At 53.9% G+C, this 11,529-nt stretch overlaps 1 protein-coding gene across 6 annotated transcripts in view; it reads right to left on the bottom strand.

Moving 5' to 3' along the window:
* SNX29 (sorting nexin 29) overlaps nt 1-11,529 on the bottom strand; it is a 438,387-nt gene that overhangs the window by 42,857 nt on the left and 384,001 nt on the right. For 2 of the 6 annotated variants that reach the window (XM_059693196.1, XM_059693200.1), the window contains exon 21: nt 9,882-10,021. In XM_059693196.1, coding sequence (XP_059549179.1) covers nt 9,882-10,021 — 140 coding nt within the window. Of the gene's footprint in view, nt 1-1,404; nt 1,619-5,383; nt 5,571-9,881; nt 10,022-11,529 lie in introns of those variants that run through there. The other 4 variants (XM_059693197.1, XM_059693201.1, XM_059693199.1 and 1 more) reach the window with 4 other exon arrangements.

The raw sequence follows: 11,529 nt of genomic DNA, 5'->3' as shown, positions 1-11,529 counted from the left end.
ACACCGTCCGGCTTTATTCCTTAAATGACTGCCTCTTTCCTACAGGTGCCTGGGTCTGCCCTGGTCCCAGTCGATAGGGGTACACCGGGGTGTTGCTCTGCTGACCCCAGATGCTGGGAAGGTGCTAAGCGTCAACAAGATGCTGAAGGATCATGAAGCAGGCCAGGAGGGGCCCTCCCATGGGGGCAAGTCTGTCCAATGAAGGTGTCAGTCCTGGTGGAAGCTGCTTCCTCTCCCGAACAGTAGCCCCGATTAATAAAGGTGGGGAGAAGAAGTAGAAGCTAAGAAAGCCTCGTGGAAAAGCCTGCCATGGGGAAAAGGTTTCCCCTCTAGCTTCTACAGGCGTGTCCAGGGACCCCTGACCTGGGGGAGGCATCAGTGCCTGGCCCTCTGTCGTGTGTAAATGAAGCACCAACACATCAGAAAGGGCCTCTGACCTAAGATATCGCAGGACCCGAGTGACTACGGTTCCCGTCACTGACGTCCAGGCGAACTGTGCACAGCGCTCCTGACAGAACTAACTGCTCCCACCTCCCCATCACCTCTGACACCTGCAGACCCCAGAGCCCAGTCCCCGGGAGGCAGGCCTGTCAGAGGCGGGGCACTTCTGAGCAGGGGGGAGCGAACCCCTTCCCACTGGGAGGCATGCCGGGCGGGCTAGGGCTGCCAGGCTGCTTCCCCGCCGCAGCCCTCGACGACTTGTGCACAGGGCTCTCCACGCGAAGAGGGTGACAGTTGTGCTCTGCCACCTGCTCCGTGGTTCCAGCCAAGTTGGCAGCGAAGAAGGAGGACAGCTTGCTATTCTTGACGCTCTGAGACTAGCTGCTAATTCGGCAGGAGGCTTCTCTGGGAAACACCTCCCGTCGCATCCGACCCAATTCTTCCATCTCCCCCCCCCCCCCATGCTGGGCTGGTGCCACACTGCCACCCGGTCCCCAGCTCCCTTATTCCCTGGGCACCACCCCACCTCTGTGACTCCCATTCCCAAGTTTGTGTCAGGAAATCGCACCCAAGGAGTGGGTGCAACCCCAAATTCCTGAAAGAGGTGACTCTGGGATTTGAGAGCACGAAGTCAGGATTCCTGGGATTCCCAAGAATTCCCCAAATCATAACTTAGCCTGAAGATATTCCCAATGTTCTTCATCCTATTCATTTATTATGGTGGAAAACTAAAATGATTTGCTTAACAAATAGGAAATATTTAGCTTGGTGGTATTTACCAAGAATCGTAGCCTGGAGCAAATATTCAAACACTGGAAAACACAGTGAACGCTGGTGGGTACTTTCGAATGACAACGCACAGAACCTCTTGTCCAAATCGAAGTCGCTAGTCTAGTCCAGAACCTGCTATGTCTCGGACCGCCCTCACATCAAGCAGGCCGTGCACATGAATGTATTAGCGTTTGTTTTATTTGCAGGAAGGCTCGTCGTCTGCAGCAGACAGAGCCAGGACACACACCAGTAACAGGGCAGCAGCTGGAAAAGCAAGACTGACTAATGGGATCGTGACCACTTCCCGCCTATGAGCTCCTGTCCTGGTTCCTGGAAATGCTGACCTTCACCTCCAACTCTGTGTCCGCTCTTCCTGCTCCCGCGTCTCTCTCCTCCGTGTGGGTTCCTTCAAACCACGAATGTTGATTATTGCACTTATTTTTCACAGGAGAATTACAATACTGTTTCCTGATTTCTTGACTGATTTTCCTGAGATTTGGAAACGTAATGTTTCCAACCTGAGGACCTGATGCAAGCTCAGAGTATGCAATCCTAGAGCGGATCACACCTCTCTTGCTGGGCTCCCAACCTGCTCTCAGGGCCTCACCAGTTCCTGAACCCATCCCCTCCGTTTCGCCTCCCCTGCTCCCAAACCAGCTTCCCTCAGCCTCTTCGCCATCATTTGCCTAGACTCCCGCCTCAGGCACTTGGCAGCAGCCCCTTCTCTCTGGGCTACTGTGAAAGCCCCCTGCCCCCACGCCCATCCCTCCATCCCCAGCTGCCACTGCAAGCCCCCCGAGGCACAGACCTGCTCTCAGAGGCTTCCCTTCTCAGAGACCAGGAAGGAAGCACCCTCGGACCTGCCACCCTCAGGGCCCGGCCTTGCTTTCCAGAACAGCCTGACCACAGGGCGAGCGCCTGTTCCCCGGCCACGGCAGATGACATGAGCTCCTTGAACTTGGCAGCTGTTCTGCACATCTGGAAAGAACAGCTCCCCCTTCTGTGTCTCTGAAAATTCTGCATATCATATTGGTATGGGATGGTGGGGTTTGTGATGCCTGAAAGATTTAAAACTGCACATGCTACTGGAGCCAGAATCTCTCCTAAGAACCAGTCGTACAGACCTCCCTACCGAGACGTGTACCTACGGCAATGTTCCTGGCAGCACTGTCAGAGGGGAAATACCTGGAAACATCTTAAATGTTCAAACACAGCAATGGTGCAATGAGTTACAAAACAGCCACTGCAGTGGATACTATGTCGTTTTCAGAAAGAATGAGCCAGCTTTATAAATTCAAAAGGCAAACTACAGAACACTGTGCAGAGGTGGCTCTGGCTTACATAAGTATCGACAATTTCTGCAGTTACATAAGGAACTGACGGGATCACGGGTGGGGGTGGGGGCACGAGGCACTGCAGAGGGCTTGTGACGTTGATTTCATCTTACATCTTTCTGTAGTGCTTCAGGTTTTTAATACCATAAGTTTATCACTTCCTCCAAAACGTCTGCTCCCAGACTCTCCTCCCCCGGGCTCCCTTTCTGCCGGGAAAGATAGTGACACACACAGAGCGTACTATGCGGAAGGGCTGCTCTAAAAGCCTGACATACTGCACTCACGTAACCCTCACGCCACCCCATCCGGTGGATGCTACTGAGGTGTCCACTGTACAGATGAGGACACTGAGGCCTCAGAAAGCCCAAGTGACCTTCTCGGGGCCACCCAGCTAGTCCACGGCAGGGCTGGGTACAGACTGGGCAGTCTGACACAGAACCAGGCGCTCTGCAAATTCCCGTGAAATACAGGAAAGATGTGCTGCCTTGTGGTATCATGACCATGCAGATGTTGGCCCCTGAGTGCTGGGCCCACGCTGAGTCATCCGGGCCCTGTAAAGAGTAGGTGCTCAATACGTGCTTGTTGACTTGAATACAGTTTATATCGAGCAGCTTGGGGCATCTGTATCTCTGCCTGGTCTAGCAGGAGGCTGCATGCCATACATAAAAGGCCTCTTCTCTCACACCTGGCAGCCAGTCCTCGTCACAATTGCTCATCACACTGCCTTCTCATTACCTTGGCCAAGTCACCAACATCTCCTACCAGGACCCTAAAAAAGCCCCGCAACCTGCCCCTTCAATTCCATTCTCTATCCCACATCCAGAGTAAGATTTTATAAACATAAACCAGGTCATGCCACACCCTGCCCCAAACCTTTTGGTGGCTTCCCAACTGACCTAGAATAAATCGCAGTCACTGCCGTGGCCTCCGAGGCCCTACCTCTATGGCCTGGCCCTGGCAGCCTCCTCCCCAGTCTCACTGCCCTGCTCGCTCTCTGTTCTGGCCACACTGGCATCATCGACACATTCAGCTTGCTCCTGCCTCAGGGCCTTTGCACTTACCATTCCCTGTCTGAATGCCCTTCCCCAAGAAATCCACAGGCTCTTCCCTCAGAGAGGCCTTTCCTGACCGTTTTATGGGAAACACCCTGTGTGATCCTCTAGTCCAGTGGTTGGCAAACTGCGGCTTGCGAGCCACTTGCAGCTCTTTGGCCCCTTGAGTGTGGCTCTTCCACAAAATACCACGTGCGGGCGCACACGTATAGTGCGATTGAAACTTCGTGGCCAATGCTCAGAAGTCGGTATTTTGTGGAAGAGCCACACTCAAGGGGCCAAAGAGCCGCATGTGGCTCGCAAGCCGCAGTTTGCCGACCACTGCTCTAGTCTCTAATACTCCATGACTTCTCTTCAAATTCATTTTCATTGATCAGTATATTATATGCTCATGTGTCCACTTTCCACCCCCTAGTGTGCAAAGGCAGAGGATTTTTGGCTGTTTTCCATTTTGTTCTCTGCTATGTCCCCGGCACTTGTTGAGCGCTTAGTAGGTGCGCAGTAAGCAGTGGGTGGATGAGAGAGATGTTTGCTGAGTACAGGCCCCTCTGGGGGAACTTTCCATATATCACTCAGCAGAGTTGCTCTGGAGATGTTCCAGGTTCCCCCACTCTTTCTGGAAATTGTAAAAGCCATGCCCACCCCCCACTTCCCTCCCTCCTCTCTGTGGAAGTGGCCTCTCCTGTCACCACCCCATGGAAAGAAATGGCGGAAACAAGACACGATCCCTGTGACAGATGGGCTGCCTAGGAGACAGGAGGCTTCCTGAGTACTAGAGAGGAACCGCTGTCACCCTCATCACTTTCAGGAATCATTCATCTCCCTCTCCTTGGGCGGGAGCCCTGTGGTTCTGGGGGCCAGCACCCTGGGGAATGAGCTTTCCCATGCATCTCTTAACAGCCCATTTACATGTCATCCCTCAGGTGACAGGGCCCTAGTGCCCCAGGGGGAGGGGCCTCCCGTAAGGACCTTCCAAGGAAGGAGGAGCTGGTGTTTCCTGCAGAGAGAACTGTCCACTCAGAGGGAGGCTGCCATCCTGGCCAGGCCCCACCTCTCGCCTCCCTGAGAGCGAGAGCCCAACTGCAGGCCCTGGGTCCCTTCATCCAGAGCTGGATAAACTGTAGGAGATGGAAGGAGAGGGGGACAGGCTTGCAGAAGAATCCATGCATAACAGTTACAGGGATGCTGGCACTTCTCCCTCCACACACTAGGAAAGTCAGGCTCAGAGGCGAATCCTGGCCCAAGGTCACCTCCTCAGCGGCAGAGCTGGGACGATGGCTGACTCCGAGCCCACACTTTCCATCTGGCTGCCACGGGTCTCAAACGCACCTGCCTGCGAGGGCAGGCGGCTGGTGTGAATCAGGGACACCCGCCACGGGGCGGGGGGTGGGGTGGAGAGGGGCCAGACTGGGGATAGTACCTCATCGAAAGTCACTCACATTTATATATATATGCCCTTCAATTCCATACAATACCAAGTAATCATTACCACTTCAAGGTATATGAGACATATACTGTTTCCCTCTTTTGGTAAAAATAACTTTTATCTTTTCTTAATTAAAAAGTAATGCATAATGAGAAAATTTAAAAAATAAAAACAAGCAAGAAGACAACCCATAATTTACCTACCAGAAAAAAAACCCCAGGTGTTTTATAATTGACATAAAACCTTATATTAGTTTCAGGTGTATAACATGACTCGATATCTGTGTATATCACAAAATGATCACAATAAACTCGTTAACATCCATCCCCATACAGAATAACACAATTATTTTTTATTCCATTTTATTGGTGTTTATGTATTTTTTGTATTTTACTTTAAAACGCTGTCCACACTTCGGCAGCCTGCCAGTCGTGAGACCCATGAAGGGATCTGCCATCCTTCCTGGCACTGGGGGGTGCTGAAGACACGCCTGGAAGGCTGGGCTGGTCCACAAAGCAAAGTGAGGTCAGGGTTCCTCGGAAGGAACTTGTAAAGCGAAAGGAACGGACTTAGGTCCGGTGACCTGTGGTGGTGCACAGGCTGGGCCATCTCGCCCCGAGCTAAACCCCCGCTCCCTGGGAGAACACGGCAGCTCCTATTTCAGCAGAACACACATTTCTCCACGGCGAGAGTGGCTGTGGCAGCAGGGGGACGGGGCGTGGGGAAGACACACGTTCTCTGCCAGGCCAGCTGGGGATCTGTGCAGTGACCTACATTACTCTCCCTCCACCCCCATAACACTCTCTCCCCTCAAGGAATGGCAGAACATGTGCTTTTCCCAGGCAGAAGTCCCTCTGCGGAGAAAGCCCGTTTTATTAACACGCTAAATGACAGCATGGCAAATCATTCCAGCCCTCACTGATCTCCGGGCCAGTCCGCAGAACAAGTTCTTGGACTCCAAGCCTCCCTTCACTGCAGTGCTTTCAGAAGCACACCTGACATCTCCCTCAGTGTCTGCTCCCATCTGCCACGTGGACACCTTTCTCTGGAATGCCAGGGCAAAGCAAAGAAGCTGGGGCTCCCCAAAGAAGAAGGTGTTGGGGGCCTGCCATTCATCCGCTCCCCATTGTGGTGGGCGGATGCTGGTCCCCACCTGGGCCAGACTGATGCACAGAGTTCAAAATGGAAAAGAAAGAGCCGCTTCCTCCTGTCCTACTTCCCAATGCAGACTGCGGCTGGTGTGAGCAAGAAGGCAGCGGGAGGCAGGGAGACTCAGAGGAAAAAATTCAACCTGCTGATTCTTCAACAATCAGATCTGTGCAGATGGCACAATACGGGGAAGTCCTGGCGCCCCTTGCAGAGCAGAGGAAATACTGACACAGTGAACAGAAAAAAAATGAGCCGGAAGGTGTGTGCGAAAGCAGATCCATCTAAGATTGGACTCCAGGCTGCACAGCCTGAAAGTTTTAAGGAATATTTATGAAAAAATAAAACCAAAACACAAAACAACCCACACACCACCACAGGAAAACCACGAGCACATCTACCACAGGCTTTTATCCCCTGCCCATCTTTCCCCTCTCGCCCCAAACTGGACAGGGACCAGCTTTTCTGCAGGTAGCAGTGGACTAGCTCAGAGCATGCAAGGGAGCACAAGGGTGAGCCAAGTGCATCATGGGGAACATGCACGGCAGGGGCGTCACATCAAACCCTGTAGGAGAGGCCGCCTGCGCAGTGGGTGAGAGGAGGGCTGCAGGCAATGTGCCTGAGTGATGCCGCTTGAATACAAGAACAGCAAGGAAGGCTCCACTCCAAGACCAAGAGACAATGGTGGGGTGGGCTCCGCGGGGACACGGCAGCACTGTCACCGGGGCTGTGGCCTGTGGGGCTGAGTGGGAATGGCCATGCGTATCTGCCATCCCGGCTGCCAGAACAACGCACCACACAGTAATTGTGGCATTAGCACCTGTCATTACTCCTCCCAGCTCTGGAGGCTGCCGTCCAAGGTCCGGGTGCTGCGGAGCCGGTTCCAGAAGGGGCAGCCTTCCCTGCTTGCAGGCAGCTGCCTGCGCACTGTGCCCTCACGTGGCAGAGAGGCACTCCGTCTCCTCCTCCTCCTCTCACAGGGCACTATGTCAGCAGGCCCAGCCATTGTAAAAGACCCCAAATGCCACCCAGGGAGGGCAGGACTGCAACATATGAATGGGGGGCGGAGTTTTCACGAACACACACTCCATAACAAAGAGTGACCAATTCTCATTTTCAAAAGGAGCTTGATATCTGATTTTTTAAAAATCTGACACCTAATTGTTTGCTGTTGGCAATATTTCAATTAAGAAAAACAGGTAACAAAACCCCACTGGACTGGTCAAATAAAGCAGGTCCTAGGGTCAGGCTCAATCCACAGGTTGTGGCTTGTCACCCAAACCCCAAAACATGGGCCCTGGCCCCAAACAGCCCAGGCTGCCATGAGCTGGTGAGTGACCCTGGGGCCAGCCAGGGAACCCCTCAGCGCCTCTCTCTCCTCATCAGTCCTAGCTGGAACCTGAGGAAGCTGTCCTCTGATTGACAATGTTGTAAGGTCCCACCTAACACAATGGAGGCACGGTGCCCACCCGGTCGGCCCTCAGGGAGACCAGGCAGGTCAATGTTCAGCCAGTGCCCACAACACATGCCCACCAGACGCAGGTGCGGAGGGAGCGGCACACGCCCCGTAAACACAACCATGCATGTTCAGTAGCAACAGCGGATTTTTAGGGTCCCGAGTCACCCTTTGAAAGAGCCGAGGAAATCTGTCAAGATTTATTTTTAAAAAAATGCTTTTCCGGGTTTATTTCCTCAGCCACGAGAGTGTTTATAAAACCGGAGCTCTCTTAGGGTGAGGTCGGAGCTGGAACAGTCTCGCTGGTGCTCAATGGAGCACGTACCGGAATTGGTCACACGGCAGTTCACCCGCTCCTCTCCCGTCCCCCACGTGCAACAGTCCGCACATCCCACCTGTAACCCCCTCCTCAGAAAGACAAAGGTGGAGAGGGCTGCTTGACCTGGATCTGTGAGGAAAGCCACCAGGGAAAGCTGTTTAATTACCTGGGTGCCAGCCCAGACCAACGTTCAGCCAGAAATCTCATGTCAATATTGTGTCGTTTGCCACCATCCCCGACTGAACCCTTCGTATTTTTAAAGGCCTTGAAACGGAACCTGTATTCCCTGTGCTAATCAGGCACACAAGGTTCCTCTCCCGCCTCTGATTAATGGCACCAGCGGGCTGAGGCTGCGCCACTCACCCGGACGCTCTCATTAGCACACGATTTTCACAACCCCGGGGCCAATGTTTGCTAACGCCTGGCGCGACCAGAGACACCAGCAGTGCCAGCAGGAAGGCCACCAGCTCGCCTGTACGGGGAAGTGTTTTCTCCTTTCTTAGCATCAGAGCCTAAGGACCAACGCTCTAACTCGATGTTCACCAGGGAACTTAGCCAAGCGCACAGGACTCGGGGGAGGTTAATTTCTGCTCACACCATGGGCCGGGCTGCCTTTCTGCGGGTGGGACTCCTAGGTGAACGCGCACCGCACTTTCCAAGCAGCGAGCTCCGGCCTGGCATCCCAGGCACCCGTCTATCTGCTCGGAAGGCAGGGCATCTTCACACAGGCAGTGTGGCACCAACACATGCCAGCACAGAAGCCTCAGACCATTAGGAAAACATCAGCAACCAGCGTGGCTACAAGTTCAAAGGCCCCACGCAGGGAAGAGGGGCAGTGCTGGGAATTCGCCTTGGAAATGTTGGGAAGTGCGCCCCCAAAGCAGTGCCCCCACCTTCAGAAGCAGAAACAGGCCCCCTGTTATGTGACGGCTGCACTGTTAGAATGGATCGCCCCCAGCCTCAGCACACCCTGGAGAGAGCGTCCAAGAAAGGAAACTCGTTTATCCCAGCAGATCACGGACTCTGGCCAGTGCTTCTCAATGACAAGTCCCAATCCCATTCTGGGGAGCCACAGCCTTGCTATTGCTTCCATCTTGGGCTTCCATTATGATGACAACATGTTAGAAGTAACGACACTATATTCACCACCTGAAGACTCTGTGAAAACCAAGGGCTGCTTCATCATCCCAGGGCTCCACATCCAAGGAGGTGACTGTCTCAGGCTGGGGGAGACTTGCCAGGACAACGTGGACTCGCCAGCGACCAGGTGATGCACTGTGACGGCCACCTGCTTCAAGGTGCCGCACAAGCAGGTGTTTCCAGGCACCGTGACCCGAGAACCACGGGGAGGAAGAGGTCAGCAGGCAGACACCAGCGTGGCACATGCCAACACAAGACCTGCCACACGCCTCTGTGAGCAAAGCCTGGTCTCAGAAAATGGCAGCAGCACTGCATGGATAGCTGAGTCGTAACCTCCTGTAAGTGCTTAACACGTAACTTCTTACTCTTATAAGGAGGTGTATGAATAAGGAATTTATGCTATTTTTAAGTCTGTCCATACATAAGCAATATTAACATGGAAATCATGTCAGTCGGTACCAGTGGGAGCCTGAAACTTTCCTTGGGTTCACTACCTGAGCTGAGAGACTGTCGCTCTGACCACCTGTGGGCTGCAGGGAACATGAGTCCCCCCGTGATCGTAGTATATGAACGCATAAAACCACAAAACCCTGCATTCACTTGCAGACCTCAAATCTACATTTCTCCTTTGCAGACTTTCCTGAGCCCTTCAGGAATGCCAAAGCGTACGGCCCGAGTCTCCCTGTCGGCGCCTCCCACGGCTCCTGGTGCACCTGGGCCCAGGGTGTCTAGGACACAGGCCATGGAAAAGAAGGAAGGATGTGTAGGCGGAGCGCGTCCCACAGATGGTACTCACACGAAGAAGGGCATCAGCTGAACCAGGGTCTCCTTCTTGGGGCTGGAGGCAAACTCGGGGACGGCTTGGATGACTTTGTTCATGACACTGCGCAGGTAGCTCTGCAGCTGCTTCCTCCGCTCCTCCACGAACTTGGCGTCCTGGGGAGACAGACAGGGGCGCTCCGTCAAAGCCTCCTCGCCGACACCACTCCCCACAGCACACCCCGGGCCCTCGCCACCAGACAGCTCACGTTTATCGAACGATCACACACACAAAAAGCGTCTCAGGCTTTACACGTGTGACCACATTTAATGACAGGGACGATGCTCATGAAATTAGGTGGGAGTGCAGGTCCAGCGAACTCCCTCAGTGTGTTCCCAGAACTGAATGAAGTCTCAGCGACTCTGACTGTTACTGAGTAGCCGCCATGTGCCAGATGTGGTGCCAGGGACTCAGGGTGCACCAGCAAACACACAGTGTGGCCCTGGTGGGGGGGCACAGATAAAACCAGTGACCACACAGGTCAGTGTGGAACTGTTATCACACCAAGTGCCACCCTGGAGAGAGGGTGCTTAATTTTGCCTTCACAGGAATTTTCCTAAATAAAAACCTATTACCACTATTTAACAAAGATTTCATTGATAAACAAATTCTACCTTCTCTTGAAAACCTGGGAGATACAGTCCTCCCCAGTAGGGCCCCCACAGGCGCAGGCCTGGGTCCTCGCCTCCCTGCTCTGGGCCCCCTGCTCACCCCTCTAACACCCGCCCCCCTCCCCCCCGGGCCAGCTTCCCAGGCATGCACCCCTGCAGTTGCTCGGGGTTGGAACTTGGACCTGTGTCATCACCTGCTGTCCCTGTCTTGAAATTCTTAATAATTTTAGAACATGGGGCCCCGGTTTTCCTGTTGCCCTGGGCCCCACAGATCCTGTAGCCCGTCCCATAGCGAGGGGCAGGGAAGGCCTTCTCTAGTGAGGCTCCCACGGCACCGAAGGCCAAAGGGGGCAACAGAGCAGAGAGGGAGGCTGAAGAGCAGGGTCATTCATCCCACAAGAATAGGAGGAGCGCACTCTGATTAATCTCCATGTCAAACTGCGGCCGAGAGAGGACTGGGCCGTGCATCCACGGGGTCCACAGATAGACGGGGCCTCACCCCCCACACCCTGGGTCACCACAGAGCCGGCCCCGCAGGCCCCAGTGACAGCTGCTGGGGGGGGGCCCCGCCCAGGAGGGCCTGGTCTCTGAGAGCCCCCTAAGGCCCTGCCAAGGACGCCAGCATGGCAGGGAGATTCTTTGAGAAGTGCCAGATTTAGCAAATAAAGACACAGGATGCCCAGTGACATTTGAATTATGATGAGCAGTGAATCATTTTTCAGTTTTCATAATTCAATATTCAATAATTCATAATTCAATAATTTTTCACTGTTCCACTGTGTACCACACAATAGAACCTTTCCATGCAATATTTGGGACACACTGGAACTAGGGAATTATTCATTGTTTATCTGAAACGAAATGTCACTGGCTGCCCTGCACTCACCTGGCCGCCCCGAGCACAGGCGGGAGGAGGAAACGCAGGGCAGGAGCCAGGCCATTCAAGGTCACAGCAAGGCCCCCAGCCCAGAGTCACGCCCTGGTGACGTCTCCGTGGGACCTTCCCTCTGCCC

This window comes from Myotis daubentonii, chromosome 4, assembly GCF_963259705.1.
Source record: "Myotis daubentonii chromosome 4, mMyoDau2.1, whole genome shotgun sequence".
Classification (NCBI taxonomy): Eukaryota; Metazoa; Chordata; class Mammalia; order Chiroptera; family Vespertilionidae; genus Myotis; species Myotis daubentonii.
The sequence above is the reverse complement of the archived record's forward strand: the minus strand, read 5'-3'. Positions and strand labels throughout refer to the sequence as shown.